This window comes from Sinocyclocheilus anshuiensis, unplaced genomic scaffold (genome assembly GCF_001515605.1).
Source record: "Sinocyclocheilus anshuiensis isolate Anshui unplaced genomic scaffold, SAMN03320099.WGS_v1.1 scaffold581, whole genome shotgun sequence".
In the NCBI taxonomy this organism is placed as follows: Eukaryota; Metazoa; Chordata; class Actinopteri; order Cypriniformes; family Cyprinidae; genus Sinocyclocheilus; species Sinocyclocheilus anshuiensis.
In genome coordinates this window covers 289,704-307,328 of record NW_015540886.1, presented here as the reverse complement: position 1 = coordinate 307,328, position 17,625 = coordinate 289,704, and the positions used below count along the sequence as shown (strand labels likewise).

General features: G+C 39.4%; 1 protein-coding gene across 4 annotated transcripts in view; it reads left to right on the top strand.

Annotated features, from left to right (window-relative positions):
* LOC107688684 (ETS-related transcription factor Elf-1-like) overlaps positions 1-17,149 on the top strand; it is a 39,032-nt gene extending 21,883 nt beyond the window's left edge. For 3 of the 4 annotated variants that reach the window (XM_016486411.1, XM_016486410.1, XM_016486409.1), the window contains 8 exons: positions 5,905-6,294; positions 12,536-12,704; positions 13,451-13,558; positions 13,761-13,922; positions 14,157-14,240; positions 14,847-15,039; positions 15,135-15,476; positions 16,297-17,149. In XM_016486411.1, the coding sequence (XP_016341897.1) occupies positions 6,223-6,294; positions 12,536-12,704; positions 13,451-13,558; positions 13,761-13,922; positions 14,157-14,240; positions 14,847-15,039; positions 15,135-15,476; positions 16,297-17,101 (1,935 nt within the window). In that variant the 5' untranslated portion in view covers positions 5,905-6,222 and the 3' untranslated portion in view covers positions 17,102-17,149. The remainder of the gene's footprint in view (positions 1-5,904; positions 6,295-12,535; positions 12,705-13,450; positions 13,559-13,760; positions 13,923-14,156; positions 14,241-14,846; positions 15,040-15,134; positions 15,477-16,296) is intronic. The other variant, XM_016486412.1, reaches the window with a different exon arrangement.
* Positions 17,150-17,625: the final 476 nt, after the last annotated feature.

Below are 17,625 nucleotides of genomic sequence, written 5' to 3'. Positions count from 1 at the left end.
CATTATTACATGTAGCATTGTTTTGATGTTGCCAATTTAATTTGGTAATATTTACACTATCGTTTCAATATTTTTTAAGCACCAAATGATTTCTAAAGGATCGTGTGACGCTGAAGATTGGAATAATGGCTGCTGAAAATACAGCTTTGCCGTCACAGGAATTAATTTAATTTTAAAATATGTTAAAGTATAAATCAGTTATTTTAAATTATTATAATATTTCACAATATTTCTGTGTTGACTGTATTTTTGATCAAACATATGCAGCCGTGGTGAACATAAGAAAAATAAATAAATAAAAATCTTACCATCCCCAAATATCTGAACGGTAGTGTGTATTAATATTTAATCTTTCAAAAGAAGAGTGTTAGCATATTAGCATATTAGTCAAAATTGTTATTTTTAACAATTGAAACAACTCAATTGAATATTTGATAAAATTGGTATGTATCACTTGGACATAAAGCAGTAGCAGGATAGTAGCTTCTGTCAGGGCTGTTTAAACGATCGTGACCATATTATAGTTGAATAGATGAGTTTGTTTATGTCCCTCTGACGGCCCTAAGTTCATTATCGCAGCATTACAGGACTTTACTTGAGTTAAAGTGTCATATCCTCACAGGAACTAAGCTAAAAACACCCATGTTCTGCTGAGTCAAGCAGATGACCCTGTTGAAAGAGGCTTTGTCCTCCATATTGATCGAAAGGTGGGAACAAGCCTTCAGATGTCTCACAAGACACACATAAATGTTCACTAGCTTACTGGAGATGTTTTTATGTCATATTTATATGGTGGAGCCAGCATTGTGGAGTGTGGTTTTGCTGAAACGCTCGAGACTGGCATGTTCTGAAATGCCAGGAATGCCAGTCCTCCTTCCTGACCAAGCAGGAAAAGAGCTTCACATTCCTCTCGCTTTCCCTTAGTCAGTATCTCTCCGAAAGCCCTAGTATCCCAAGCTATTTTGAGAGGCACTCTAGACAAGTTTTTCTCAAATGTGTTGACATCATTATTGCCATGACATCACTCCCCACAGTGTAACTAGAGATGACTTCGCCCTCTCCAAAACCTCCATCTCCATCCATCCCTGTGACATCATCAGAATATGGCATCTCATGATCATACCACATCTTGAATCCATGAGCGTTCCCATCAAACCACTCACCTACATTAGTTGATCATTCATGTTTGAATTTGCTTGCTCTGTGATTAAATTCCATTGCAGGGTGACTCATGGCTTAGTCATTCGGTTGGCTTAAATTACCTCCTTTCATGGTCAACACTGAGCTCAGCTGAGGACTCTACAGGGGCGGGTGGGTCGACAGGGTCAACAGGGTAAGATGTATTTGTTCGTAATCATTCTCCCCTCAAAACTGGTTATTCCATTTAACATTTTAGTCAGCGTCTTGCTATATCTTTACTTGTTTTGATAACACAGACTAGGCACTTTGCCAGACCTGTACCAGCTGCTTTATCAGGACAATTAGAGACTTGAATGGACATTTTTCATGTACACATCATAGTTTTACCTTTCTTGCTGAGCGTGTATTCTTGACAGACCTCAGTCATGGAGTGATTCCATGCGAGCCCCACCCTGGAGAGTGTTTGCTTACTGAAGTCTTGAGTACTGAGTAACACTCCCTCCCTCTCGGCGCCTCTGGATGACGTGCGGCAGGCCCTTGTTTTGGCCCATTTGCATGTGCATGTGCATGTGTTGGGACAAGGCAAGTGTTGTCACATCCACTTGTATCATTCCCAGGCTGCAGTCACAGTGGCGTAGATCACTCGCCAGTCGCCATGTGCACGGTACGAGGTCTCGTTATATACCGCTGGGAATCAGCGTGGAGAGCGGCATGATGCACGCAATCACAGATTTGCACGATTTTGCTCCCCACCAGGCTCATCTCTCTGTGTGAAATGCTCTCGTCAATCCCATATCACGCTTTCATTTGCCAGCACATCACCGTCAAATGGTGTGAATGACTTCATTACTCAAAAGCAGGGCTGTAGACCATGGCAAGATTGTCTAATAGAATTTCAAGCTGCGAGCTTTGGCTGCGGCGTACGCAGCTGCAGTTTGAGGTACAGAGAGCTTTTTGAATTGAAAAGAAGAACTGAGAATGACATGAGGCCATTTTGAGCTAGTCTGTAAAGGAGGAGGCAGAACTCAGCCATGCTCTCGCTTGTCGACTTCTGACCCTTGTCTAACGCTACGGAGACTTCATGGGCGAGTGCTTTCCCAGACTGCAGAGGTAGGCATGACCCACTCTGTGTGTGGTCTTATTTTGCCAGGGGTATCACTATAGTTGTGATTATCATTTCTAGCACTGTTGATGCTACAGATATGGGCGATACCTCAAATTGTGTGGTTTATTGAGAAAAAGTGTACTTTTATTTGATATAAAATGCTCTAAAATACACCATAGATTTACCTTGACACTGATAGGGAGACCTGAGCATCTAGAAAAAAAAAACAGAATTTAGGGATACATGATGCATCAGCTGATTAAATAGATATCTATTTTTTTCTAGTTATTGTATTGGTCTACACTACCATTCAAATGTTTTATTTGGCAAGGGTGCATTAAATTGATCAAAGGTGATGGTAAAGACATCTATAATGCTACGAAAGATAAAATAAATGCTATTCTTTTGAACTTTCTATTCATCAAAGAATTATCACAGTTTCCACAAAACTATCAAACACAACAGTTTTCAGCATTTATAATAACAAGAAATGTTTGTTGAGCATCAAATAAGCATATTAGACTGATTTCTGAAGGATCATGACATGTGACACTGAAGATTGGAGTAATGACTGCTGAAAATTTTAATAAATTATATTTTAAAATATATTAAAATAGAAAACAGTTACAAATAGTAATAATATTTCACAATATTACTATTTTTACTGTAGAGACTTAAAAAAAATAGAATAGAATTTTAATATCTCTTTTAATATACCCTACCAGATCATCAAAAAGACTCTTTTGATTTGACGTAAACCCATAGCAACGACCCAGAACGCCCTAGCAACCACGTGACAACTCCCAGAGCATTGTGGTGGCAAGAAAATAAATAATTGTTTCAAAGAGCTTGTCTTGACCAAAGCAGGGAGAGGGAACCTTCAGCGGGGTGCTCCAGATGTTGGCCCCATGCTGTGGAAAGGAGGCAGGGCCGAAGGGCTCTTGGGGGGGGGCCGTCTGGTTAGTGGTAATAATAGGCTGGGCCTCTCTGGCATACCTCATCCTGTTCCACGCTCTCCTGGAGAAACAAGGCCGCACGAGGCCCCATGTTGAGTATCGGACTCCAGCTGCTACGAGGGCCTTGGGCACAGTCTGAACTAAACAGAACATTTGTTTGACCTCCCTGCCACCCACATGGGCCTATCTTTCCTATTCTCTTTATCTGCCCCCATTATACTCCTTTAAAGAGCAACCCTAACCCCCCAGACACCATTCAACCTGGTATGCACTTGTTGACACACACAATGTCCTTTCAAAGCAAACAAGCCCCACCCTGCCACAGAGGAGACATGGGCTGCTCCGCTGCCATTTTACACCCCCCTTCAGTGTTTTGGCCAAACCACCTCTCCTTTCCCCACTGCCCTCGTTTAATCTTTAACCAGACTGCAGCCCCTCCTGTTCCTCCTTGCTGCCTCAGGGACGGACAGAGGGTACTCTTTTCTCTCAATGGCCTGCGATTCTTGTGTTTTTGAGTTTCTGTAGTTTAGCTGGCTCCAGTGTGAGGAGTGGATGTGGACTTTGGATGAGGGTGTGTTCTGAGCCATTTTTTTTACTCAAGTGACTGATAACACAACCTTGTTTACAGTACCCCTTTGATCAGGCTGGCTGATCTCATATCCTGTGGCAATCCATGCCCTCCCCCTTCCTCCACACTGCCACTGAAGAGGTTCACTTATTACATCTGAACCTTGACGAATTAAACTAGGCATTCAAAATGACAGTAGAGTAGACCAGCTGTATCATAGCTTTTGTTGATTTATGTTGATTATCTGCAGAAAGAATAGTGTGAATGGTATTATTACTATAGCAATATTTAAATTCTATCTGATACCTATAAGCTGGAAAAAAATATTTATTGGGAGATTAACAGTGCTTTATATATATATTTACATATGTATATAATGTACAGTATGAAAAATGATATTCATTGTGAGATTAAGTGAGATTATATATATATATATGTGTGTGTGTGTGTGTGTGTGTATATTTTAGGGATGCAAAAATACAGTTAGCCCACGGTTCAGTACATACTTCAGTTTATTAACCACGGTTTTCAGTTCGGTTCGGTTCTGATGGCTTTGCACATCAGAGTTTTAAAATGTGATTTTTAAAGCAAATTATCAACAACAACAAAACAATTATAATATATAATAATAATAATAATAATAAAGTTAATTAAATAATGAAGTGAATTAAAATAATATTTAAACTGTTATTTAAAATTATTTTAAATAATGTTTAAAAAAATAATTCTAATACAATTTTAATTATCAGCGTCATATAGTTATTGGCTAAGTGTGTGAATGGTATTATTACTATAGCAATATTTAAATTCTATCTGATACCTATAAGCTGGAAAAAAATATTTATTGGGAGATTAACAGTGCTTTATATATATATTTACATATGTATATAATGTACAGTATGAAAAATGATATTCATTGTGAGATTAAGTGAGATTATATATATATATATGTGTGTGTGTGTGTGTGTGTGTATATTTTAGGGATGCAAAAATACAGTTAGCCCACGGTTCAGTACATACTTCAGTTTATTAACCACGGTTTTCAGTTCGGTTCGGTTCTGATGGCTTTGCACATCAGAGTTTTAAAATGTGATTTTTAAAGCAAATTATCAACAACAACAAAACAATTATAATATATAATAATAATAATAATAATAAAGTTAATTAAATAATGAAGTGAATTAAAATAATATTTAAACTGTTATTTAAAATTATTTTAAATAATGTTTAAAAAAATAATTCTAATACAATTTTAATTATCAGCGTCATATAGTTATTGGCTAAGTATTTAATTTTTAAAAAACATTTTAATTAATGTATTTTAAATATATAAAAATTATATTTAAAATATATTTAGTTTTTTTTTTAAATAATTGGATGATAACTGATATAACACTTGATATATTGTGTATCCCTAGTGAATATAGAGTGACAGAGCAATGCAACAGTTGTATTGTTGTGATCTCAGAGGGTAAACTGGAGTCAAAGTGAGAAACGTTAAGTGGCCCTTCTCACAAAAAGTGAAACATGTATGCTAGTTATATTAGAATCAGAATCAGAATGAGCTTTATTCACAACTTAAGTTTGCGCAAACACAAGGAATTAGTTGTGGTTTTACAGGAGCTCTTGATACATACATACACAGTATATATATGACACAAGATAGTTATAGAAGTTCACAGAACTGACTCAGCAACAGCTGAGTAAAACATCTGAGCATGTGGCACTTTAAGCATTATCATATCGCATATCGACTATCGCATTATGTAATGAGTTATCGCATATCGCATTTTTCTTCAATATCGCACAGCCCTAGTGGCCAGTGATAAATTTGCTGGGAAGTGGATTGTGTTTTCCATTCGGCCATTTTCATTATGCCTGGCCAGACATTCTCAGAGTCTGACTTTGGGGCAGCTTTGTGTGTTTGAAGCCAAAAATGGGATTGGTGAGCAGAAAGTCTCTCCAGCAGTGAGCGAACATAGAGTCAGAAAATTAGCCCCTCGCCTCAGTCACAACGGTACCGTCTCTGGCTCGTCCGGCCATCCCAGCCCTCTCTCTCTCTAATAATGTGACACAGCCCATTTTGCTCAGTCGCAGTTTCCTAATGTTCCTTTTCCTCTGTTTCTCTCTTGAAGGTTTAGATGCCCCAGACGCAGTTGGAGTGAGAAGAATCCTCCTCCATCACACAGTCACGTAGTCCTCCGCCACTCTGTACGTCATCTGGAGAAAAAACCCCCCAGAAGCGTGCAGGACCAAAAAAGGGAACTCTGTTTTTGCCTAACAGTGCCTCTCATTTTGTGAAAGCAGCAAATTACCTCAGCAGTGTTCCTGCCTCAGAGTGCTTCCTGTGCCGAGGGGTGTGGTGTGGAGTGAAGCGGTCCGGGGAGTGCGTGGAGGGGTAGGAACCCTCTGCCTGTCAGCCTGTGTCCTACCCTTTCTCTCCCTACAACACCATGACCACTGCGGTCCAGTCCAGCGAGCTTGTCTTTGAGTTCGCCAGTAATGGGATGGATGAAATCAATCAGGTACATCACAGTCACGTTTGTTGTTTTCTGTGTTATCAGACTATGAACCGCCCTTCATCGTTGACCTGAAAACCGTAAAAACATTTTGGTGCTAGAAATCTTTGTTATTAGGCACGTAAACTTGTGGTTTCATTATGTTTAGGTACTGTCTTTGTCCATCCAGCTTCACAGGCCAGGTCTCAAGGAGGTGATATGGGTTTTTGGAGGTCTGCGCCTTTGATTCCGGGCATGAGGGGAAGGGAGGGAGGAAGGTGGAAAATGAAGAGTGCAAGGAGAGGGTTGAGAGATGACTGTGTGTATTGCTGGCAGGGCACAGATGGAAAGACTGAGGTGTAGGAATAGCCAGTCAGTATGAACTCAGTGTGTTTGTACAGTAGTCTTTTACGAAAACCTGGTTGGGAATAAAGGTAGCATTTGAGCCTCAAGACACCTAATTATGTTACATACAGTGGCCCCCCAAAAAAATCTGCAAACTAATGCTGGAGCTATTTGAGAACTTCACTTTTCTGAGCCATTTTTTAAACTCTTTTTTTGTTTTTTACCAACTGGTCTAGAGGTCACTGTTTCAAGTCAAGCTGTGTTTTAAGTCATGTCAGTTCTCTTCAAGTTCGCACAGTAAACATGTTCAGCAAAGCTTGACCAGAAAACAGCCAATGTTTTTGAACAATATACACTACAATTCAAAAGTTTGGAGTTGGTAAGATTTTTTGTTTTCGTTTTTGAAAGAAGTCTCTTATACTGACCGAGGTTGCATTTATTCAGTCAAAACAAGTGTTTATGAAATGATTTTACAAATTTTCATATTTGAATTTATTTAAAAATGTAATTTACTCCTGTGATGCAAAGCTGAATTTTTTGCACTCCAGCCTTCAGTGTCACTTGATCCTTCAGAAGTCATTCTAATTTGCTGATTTGGTGTCGAGATGCATTTCTTAGTTATTGTTAACATTGCTGAAAGCATTTGTGGTGCTTTTTATGGAAACTGATACTTTTTTTTCTTCATTTTTTCCTTTGATAAATAGAAAGTTCAAAAGAACAACTTTATTTGAAATATAAATATTTTGTGACATTAAACATGATTGATTTGTGTCCTTGCTGATTAAAAGTATTAATTTCTTAAAAAAAAATGTTTTACTGACCCCAAGCTTTTGAACGGTAGTGTATTTATAATTTCATATTTTGAAACCCAACAAAGTTTTTTGTGACCAAGACATGTGCTTGTGCTACATTTATTTAATTTTCTTTTCATATTTTTGTTAGGTCATGCACATACATTCATACATTTTTAATTGTGGCAAAAGTATCCAAATACTTTTCAGGCCACTCTACAGTATGTGCGGATGCAGGCATGCTGCCATGCTTGTGTGTTTTGGTTTGTTCTGTGTATATTCTGTCTGAGTTCAGATGACTCCAGAATTCTGATCTTCATCTTAAGTGTGTTTGTACAGTCATGTGAATGGCTCAGGTGTGACAAGTCTTCTATCGAATCCCATGCCTCTTCTCTTACAGACTGAAAGAGAACTGAATGCTAGATTCAGGCCTAACCTGCTCAACTTGTTGCAGCGTAGGAGACAAGTCCTGTTCCACCCAGAAATCTACTATTGTTTTGAAACGACACTGGCTTCTAAGTCACTCCCTAAATCCCCCCACTGTATTACCACACCATCATAAATAAGCTCTACCAGTTGCCCGACAGTCTCAGATATCTTTTGACTCCCACTAATAACAATAGAGCTGCTTTTTCGGAGACTGTGCAAAACAAACCTTGACGCTTCTCACTGCTTGTGCAGGGTTTTCCACACACGAGTGCTATGAAATGTGTCCAGCTGCTTGTGTGGACTGTAATGATTAGCTGTGCTGAACCTAGAGTCAATAATTACTCCCATAATTCAAGTCGTCTTGTAATGTGAGTGAAATGATATTAAGCCATCGTGTCAGAGTTCAGCTACTGCATACAACAGCAGTGTACTAGATCCAGATTTCCACTGAGAGTCACTGAGTGCACAATCTTACACTGATTATCTTATTATTAGCTGTGCTGAACCTAGAGTCAATAATTACTCCCATAATTCAAGTCGTCTTGTAATGTGAGTGAAATGATATTAAGCCATCGTGTCAGAGTTCAGCTACTGCACACAACAGCAGTTGTGTACTAGATCCAGATTTCCACTTAGAGTCACTGAGTGCACAATCTTACACTGATTATCTTATTAACCTAATATAGCATAATGTCTTACAAACGTCTGCTAAAGATTGCAAACTTTTTAAGCAAAAAAGAAAAAAAAGAAAAAAACAACTGGCACAACTAGATCACTCGGTATGTAAACACCTTTACCTACATTCTAGTGACTTATTCAGTATGCGCATGTCTCATGTGAATGACTGTTGATGTCAAAACAAAAGAATTTCTGTGTGAACAAGGTTTTCTTGCATCATCAGGTTTTCAGAATGGGCTGATTTTTTGATCTGCAAATTATTGTGCATGTAAGTTTAATTATTTATAGGGTTGTATAAAATAGGGATGCACAGGTAATTTTTTAGAGACTGAGTGCAAATATTGACACTTGGTTTTGGTTCTCACTGATACCGATACTTGTATTTTTAGTAATGCTCTAATTTAGTAATGCTCTAATTTTTCAATGAGACTATAATTTGAGGGAGGTATTTAATAAACCTTTAATTCCACTAGTGATTATATCAAATACAGGATGCTACTGATCACCATAGTATTTTAAAATTAAAATACTTGATTACCACTTTCTTCAATTATTTTAAAGCATAAAAATATATTGGGTGAGAGATACCAAACATAGGAATCATATCAGTTGGCATAATTAGTTTAGTAAACAGACAACTCCTAGTTAAGTCATTTTGTGTACAACAACGTATAGCTTTTGTTAACTGTAATCAAACATCTCACCGCTACTGTATAAACGAGCACAACCTTTATTCAGCAAGGACTCATTCAATTGATCAAAATAGACGGTAAATACATTTATAATATTACAAAAGATTTCGATTTCAAATGAATAGTGTTCTTTTGCACTTTCTTTTCATAAATGAACTTGAAAAAAAAAAAGAATAATGGTTTCCACAAAAATTAAAGCAACACAACTGTTTTCAACATTGATAATAATATGAAAAGTTTCTTAACCACCAAATCAGCATATTAGAATCATTTCTGAAAGATTCACAGTATTACAGTTGTTACTGTATTTTTGTCAAATACTGTAATTGCAGCCTTGGTGAGCATAAGAGACTTCTAAAAAACTTACTGACCTCAAACTTTTGAATGGCAGTGTATGTCAAAATTTCTTCAATCCATTTACATGTAGTTTGGCTGCCAGTGTTTCTTTGTGTGGCGAACTTTATGCAACAATTGTTTTTTTGGTATCAAAGCATTTTTACTTGCATGATATCATGGAATCAACTGTATTGGTGCATCCACACAGTATATTAAATCACCTTTTCTATATTTTCTATAGTGGTCAATTTATTTATTGCTAAAAAGCTGTCTCGTGACACCTGCGTAGTACACAGTGTTTGGAAATCATCCAAGAACTTGTCTCCGACATTGCAAGTGAGGGTCTTAGATTGCATCAGTGGGTTAGTATCACAACTGGCGTCAGGTAAAGCAGAAGAGAGTGTAACTGTAAAACACGCCGCATGCTATCGGGTTTATGCATACAGTAGGAACACGGAACTCAACTATGCAAATGACTGATCTTTATCTGATGTTTCCCTTTTAGAAATGTGGTTGATTATTGTGGAAAAAAAGGATGTTACAGGTTTATGGCAGTCTCTGTTTTTTTTTTTTAAAAACAGAAGCTTTACTCTTTTTACTAATGTGCAAGATTGAGATATTGGCATATGAAGAGCTGTATTAGTATTACAATCTTACATTTATTAGGGCAGAGCTATTCAGCTGATTTTTATGCCATGTTTATTACATCATAAATTGGTTTGATGACAAATAGCATGGATTTTATGCAAGACATTGAATTTGAACTTTGTATAGACTATACAGATATGTTCTGCGATTTTGCATTTACTTGTCAGGCAGTATGAGAGAGAATATGTAAACCGATCACCAAAGTTTTTTGCATAATCCTGATATCTGATGTCTGTAGTTCCCCAGTATGGCAGGGCGGGAGGGAGGACATGGACAAATGCACAGAGCAAGACTACGTTTCCTGCTTACTAAGCAGTCAGGGCTTGTGGAATTCACAGAGTGTCTGTCTAGCCTAGTTAACACTCTTCTCTTAGTACACTGATGAACAGATGATTTGAACTTCCTATTTATCGAAAAGGATAAAAATTTCCACAAAAATGTTAAGCAGCACAACTGTCATCAACATTGATAATATTAAATGTTTCGTGAGCAGCAAATCAGCATATTAGAATAATTTCTGAATTATCATGTGACACTGAAGACCAGAGTAATGGCTGCTGAAAATTAAACTTTGCCATCACAGGAATAAATTACATTTTACTATCATGCACTCTGTGTAGGGTCTTGGGCTAGATGGCCAGTAAACAAAAAAACAGTTGTTTTAAATTGCAACATTATTTTACAATATTACTGTTTTTTTTTTTTTTTTACTGTATTTAATCAAATAAATGCAGCATTGGTAAACATAAGAGACTCCTTTCAAAAACATTTAAAAAACAAATCTTACAGACCCAAACTTTTGAATGGTAGTGTATATCCAAATTAAACAGTAGCTAATTTTAAGTGTCGCTATTGAATCTGTTTCTAGTAGTTTAGAGCTTGTGTTAAACTGTACTGAATGAATTATTCTGGCCTTGAACTGAGATTTGAAAGCTAAACCCATCGAGTCTCTGGGGAAAATGCCATAACAACAGCAAATAGTCCAAGGATGATGGAACAAAAACAGAAAATCCTGCCAACGGAAGAGATGGCTTATGTGTTTCACAATCTTGTTTGCAAAGAGACAATATTTCAAGCATCCCTGAAGTACTGTAGTACACTGATCAGTTATTGTTAAATATTATTTATTTTTGTGCGTGTGTATGATTATTGTCTTTGGCCAGGAATGGTCTTTGCATTTTGTTCTTGTTTTGCTCATCTTCACACAGTTGCACAACTGGAAAGGTGATAAACTGCATTCTGCTGCCATCTAATGGTTATACAACACAACAGACACATGCGTGCATGTGTTCTCAATAATTTAAAAAATTTGCAGAATAAATCATGAAATGTAGTCCTTAAGGAAGGCAGTCACTTGTCAAGCTCACAATGAACAGTTGCATAATTTAAGCGGTCCTCTAACAAGTGTCAGAATAAAGGTCACTAGACTTTGATCAGACTGCAGTTTCTCTTGAATTATTCCCGCTCTGTCAATGTTCACGCATATCTGACACGTTTTGCCTTGTTTGCACATATCGTCTGCCAGAGGCCTAATGAGAGCTGCTATCCGGCTAATGAGATTCGGTTGGTCTCTCTCTCTCTCTCTCTCTCTCTCTCGCTCTCTCGCTCTCACACACACACACACACACACACACACACACACACACACACACACAGAGTCCCTTACTCAGTGATGCTGTCTTCAACACCAGTTTTCCCTGGAAATGGAGCTGTTTTTTTTAAGAAAAGCCCTTCAAATTGCTCATCTAGACCACCTTTAAGAGTAGGAAAACATAAAGGGCAGAAGAAAGACATCGTTTATTAAGTATGATAGTATATTTTGGCTGTGTTGACTGTGGTGGGGGATGAGGAACAGTCTCTTGTGGCTTTAGAGTCCAGCACCAACTATTTCCTCTTTCCCCCCATGTGATCTCCACCCTCGCTTAGGAATGCTGGTGGAAATGAGAAAGCCTGAAATGGTGCTTTTGGCATGAAGCTCATGACCCTGGGAGCAAACAGGGTCATGTGTATAAGAACCTTACTGGAACTGTAGTACATTTGCGTTTATGTCATTAATACCACACAGGCTCGTCTCAGGCCTTATTGTTATGCTGTCACGTATTGAGAGTCCAACCAAGTGACTGAACCAGCTCAGGTTAAAGCCATTATGAATGGGCCATTAGTTGCAGCCTCTGTGAATATAAGTAACCTGGACGATTGTGGATTAGAAGCTTTCATCTGCAGGGAAGGGGCAAATTTATGTGTTTTAAAGCAATTATGGTGCTCTTTACTGCCTTTCCGCTGAGAGCATCGCAGAACGGTTGATTTTAGATCAATGGCACATTTATCTCTCTGTTTGTTCTCCCACAGCTGGACGACCCTTCAGTGTTCCCAGCAGTGATCGTGGAGCAGGTGCCCGCTGCCGACCTCATGCAGGTGTACTCTGGACTGGAGGCAGATGAGGTGACTAATGGCATCATGGTGGATGCCATTCAGGATGTGGTGGAAGAGAGCATGATGGGAGATGTGGGGCTCTCTGGTGAGTCCAATAAGTGATCACAATTATAGGTGGCATGATGTTTTTTTTTCTCATGAAAATGTGCATTGCACCTGAAACAATCCACAACACTGTTTATACAGTATATATGCAGTACTGTTCAAAAGTTTGAGGTGTTTTTGAAAGAAGTCTCTTCTGCTCATCAAGGTTACATTTATTTAATCAAAATACCGTAAAAACAGTAATATTGCCAAATATTCAAAATGAAGTACAATTTAAAATAATGGTTTTCTATTTGAATATATTCATTATAAGATGTAATTTTTCCATGCAATGGTAAAGCTGAATTTTTCACGTGATCACGTGATCCTTCAGAAATCATTCCAATATTCTGATTTGCTGCTCAGGAAACATTTCTTATTATTATCAGTGTTGAAAACAGTTTTGCATTTTTTTGTAAAGATTTTTGTGGAATCCATGATATGCTTTTGTCAGGATTCTTTGAAGAAAGCTCAGACAAAGAGCGTTTATTTGAAATAGAAATATATTGTAACATAATAGATGTCTTTACTGTCACTTTTGATCAATTTAATGCATCCTACATAAAAGTATTGATTTCAAAATCTTTCTGTGTAACCATAATGGACAGCTTCACAAATCACTTTATCTATTTGTTCTTTAAATTTTTCTCCCAGAAAACTACTGCCAAGCACATTTGAAGTGAAAGCCATGATAGTGGAACACTAGCTTAGTGTTTGTCAGTTGATGGAAATATGTTCTGTCCACAGTAGAGACCTCTGTCTCAAGTGGAGAGGACAATATGGAGACTATCGAGGCGGCTGAGGCCCTACTGAACATGGAATCTCCCAATAACATCCTGGATGAGAAACGCATGAGTATGTGATGACTCACTTTTGGTTTACGTGGTGCTGTTATTTTTTTTCTTTTTAGAAATGTTTGTGGGGAGACTTCTTAAAAAACGCAGCATACTTCAGTCAGTTAGCACATACTGATATTATTTCTCATTTCAGCTCTGCCTGTGTTTAAGCAAACAGAATTATAAACACATACTCATACTTGACCTCTACCCTTCTGTAGTTCACACATATGGGAACATCCTGGAATCAGACCTGACCTACATTTCCCTGCGTCCAGAGCAGCTCTCAAACGGCTGCATGGATGTTCCCCTGGATGATGAGACATCCTCCGTGGATGAGATCCCTCAAAGGAACCTTTCCAAGCCTGCCAGGAAAAGCAAAGGTACCAACATTCTCCAGTAGAAGGCAATGTACACCTCAGTGTTTTTATTTTTATTTTTTACGGCATTATATTAAAAACTAAAGGTGAGACAAGAGAATATAAAAATGTTCAAAAGATAACCAAATACATCAGATTTTTTATTTATATGATTTTTATTTTATGTTAGAATTAATTAACATATTTAGTTACTCTGACAGTCTGAGAGGTAACTATTTTCTTGCAATCATCCTGCAGTGCGCAAACCAAGACCAGTGCGGCCCTGCTCTCCTATCACCAATCCAACTCTCCCGTTGAAGAAAAAGAGCAAAGAGGGCAAAGGTAAGCATGACCTCGGACCGCTGCACGGTAGTAAAGGAGAAAAAGTTCTAAACTATCGCTTCTCTGTCTCCCGCATGCATCATGAGTTGCTCTTACGGGGCTTTGCTGGCAGTGCTGTGGCTGCTTAATTGATGAGGTGCTATCAAAGTGCTGCGTTTGTGAGGGAACTAAAAGTGATAGCGAGCTGGAGGGCACATCGATGCTGTCCTGATAGAGGTCCCTTATGCATGCGACCTGTTCCGAGCTCAGAGAGGAGGCCGGCCGCATACATATACATCACCTTGACACGCCGGTCTGTTCTCTCTCCGGCTCCCACTGCCAGAGTAGCTGTTTTTAACCACTTCTGGCCAAAACACACGACAAAAAAGAATAATCTAGTGCCAGGCCCCTCTAATTAATTTCTAGCCCGGCGTAGGGTTACCATGAAGGGAGAATTGATTTATTTATGTTTATGAGAAAGAATACAATAATTGCACCTCTGCCAATTCGGCTTGTTAAATAAGACCTGTGGAATCACGTGTGAAATATAAAAGGGGTTTAAGCTTTTTATAAGTCTAAAATTTTAATGAGTCGACAGAGGAATATAAAAGACCCTTATTCTTGTAGGTAACACTATCTACCTGTGGGAGTTCCTCCTGGCCTTGCTGCAAGACAAAAACACCTGTCCCAAATACATCAAATGGACGCAGAGAGAGAAGGGCATTTTTAAGCTGGTGGACTCCAAGGCTGTCTCCAAGCTGTGGGGCAAGCACAAAAACAAGCCTGATATGAACTACGAAACCATGGGCAGAGCACTCAGGTGAGCCAATGGTTACAAACACTTCACCCAGAGGGACCAATCATGCCAGAGGAATTGCTTTTCTTGACCTCCTACTTCCTCTCGCTCTCTTTTAGGTACTATTACCAGAGGGGTATACTGGCCAAGGTTGAAGGACAGAGGCTTGTTTACCAGTTTAAGGAGATGCCCTCAGATCTGGTCATTATTGATGAGGATGATAGCCAAGGGGACGATGCCAGTTCTGGCTACGGAGGGCAACGGTCCACTCCTCACGGACGGGCAGTGGGCCACGGTTCATCACGTGCACATGGGAAGAGCGTGCAGGTGAAGTCAGTGAAGAGAGAGATGAGTCCCGGGCTGAACGGCAATGGAAAACAAGCAGAACAGCTGGTGCAGACCGTCCATGTTCTTCAGCCAAATCAAGGAGCTGCTGTCCCAGCGTCTACACACTCCGTGAGGTGAGGGGCATTTTTGTGTGCACAAATACATACATAAACAGACAGCCACACACACAAGCAGGAAGTGTACTAACAAATTTAAAACCACTGTTGAAAGCTCTTTTCCAAAATCTGTTGTCTTTGCTGCCTACATAGGTAGCTACATTCTTAAGCAGCAGCATCATAACCAAAATAGACCTTATAAGTGAGCCATTTGTAACACTTTTTTTTCTAGGCTGTAACACGAATTACAGAGCCCTGTAAATGGCATGAGGAAAAAAACAAGATATCGTGGCCAAAAATTAAGAATTTGTCTCCTCATTTTAGTTAAATTATGGTACAGCGTGACCACGATTTAACTAAATTAAAACAAGGGAATGAATTAGTACAACATGGCCACAATTGAACTAAAACAATGGAACAAATTAATACAATGTGGCCACGATAAGCAAGGGAATGAATTAGTACAACGTGGCCATGTTTTAACAAGGGACTGTAGTAGTACAAAGCGGCCATGATTTAACTAAATTAAAACAAGGGAGCAAAGTAGTACAATTTGGCCACAATTTAACTAAAACAAGGGAACAAATTAGTACAGCATGGCCACAAATGAATAATCTATGTAAAATTTTCTTAATTTTAAGAACTTAAAAATCTAAGAACAATGGTATCATAAATTTAATTTCTTTAGCTTAAAAAAGTTATATTTTGCATGTTCCACAGTTTATCTGAAAAACAGTTGGCTCTAATAATTCAAAGCCGCCTTATAATTTTTCCTTCTCCTTATACTGGAGCTAAAGTGCTCTTGCTTTATAACCCTATGCCCCTCTATCTCTCTCAGGACTATAAATATGCCAGGCTCTGTTCCCATGGTCCTCACATCAGGAGCTCAAGGAGGTGGTCCAGTCACCCTGCAGACCTTGTCGCTGTCCTCTGTTCTGACCAATGGGGATTCCTCTACACATGCCTCACCACCTCGGGTCATTCTCCACACTGTGCCTTCCACCAGCCCTGGCAGTAAAGATGTGCTCACCATCCAGACTGCCTCTCTGACGACAGACAGCATCCAGTCCCAGCAGCTCCTTGTGTCCACTCTGGGTTCATCCAGTGGAGGGGTCATCAGCACCACATCACAGCAAGCCGGATCTCTTAATGGCATCACCCGCCTGGTCACTCTCAATGCCAACGGGCAGCCCGTAGTGGCCCAGCAGCCTGGAACGGTCATCGCCACTGTCCTAAAGCCCAGTGAACTTCAAGGCCTGCAGGTGAAGGAGGAGATCCTAGACCCCCAGTACCTCCAATCTCTGGTCAACAGCAACCCTAGTGTGGCCTGGTATGGCAAAGCTGAGCTCGAGGAAGGAGTGGCAGAGCTGAGCTACAGAACTGTGATTATCAACAGTGCAGGTCAGGAGCTGTACCAGACCCTCAATGGACACTCGGACATGGGCTTGCAGCTGGCCAGCAGCCCTAGTGAGGGCCTGACCCCCGTGGAGGAACTAGAAGTGAGGGGAGAAGTGGCTCTGCATCCGGAGCCTGAGGCTAAAGAGCTGTTAGAGGGCTCTCAAGGTCTGCAAGAATTGCAGGGCACCATGCAGATACCCGCATCCCACTTCATCCAGGTCAAGGCGGAACCGGCTGAGACCTAAACTTTCGGCTGAAGCAGGGGAATGTGGACACAATCGACCAACACGTGAGGATCTCAGTGGAGCATATTATCTGTAATTTATTGCTCTTGATTGTTTAGAATGGGCGTTGACCCGAAGACTGCTGTTTACTCAAAGTTATTGTGATATTGTGCCTAAATTCGAACCTTGAGGGATACCGACCATGATGTCATGATGAAAGCTCTTTGGTATGCTCTCTGTCACTTCCAAACTCCCAACAGTAGAGCAGCCATTCTCCAACCAGGGATATTCCCACCATATGTGCCAGTTGAGATGTTTCTGTCTCTTCTTATCTCCACAGACAAATCCAAAGACTTTATCCAGCAGAGGGACCAAAGGAGGAGTTGGTGGGAAGCCAAAAAGAAACCAACAACATACCACTGACTTTAGGATTTAAAAAACACACACAGTTGCTTAGGACATAAAAGATGGATAAACTTTTTTTTTTCTTTTGTAGCCATCTTCAAGGACTTCAAAAGAATGCCTACTGGAATAAGACTGAAAGA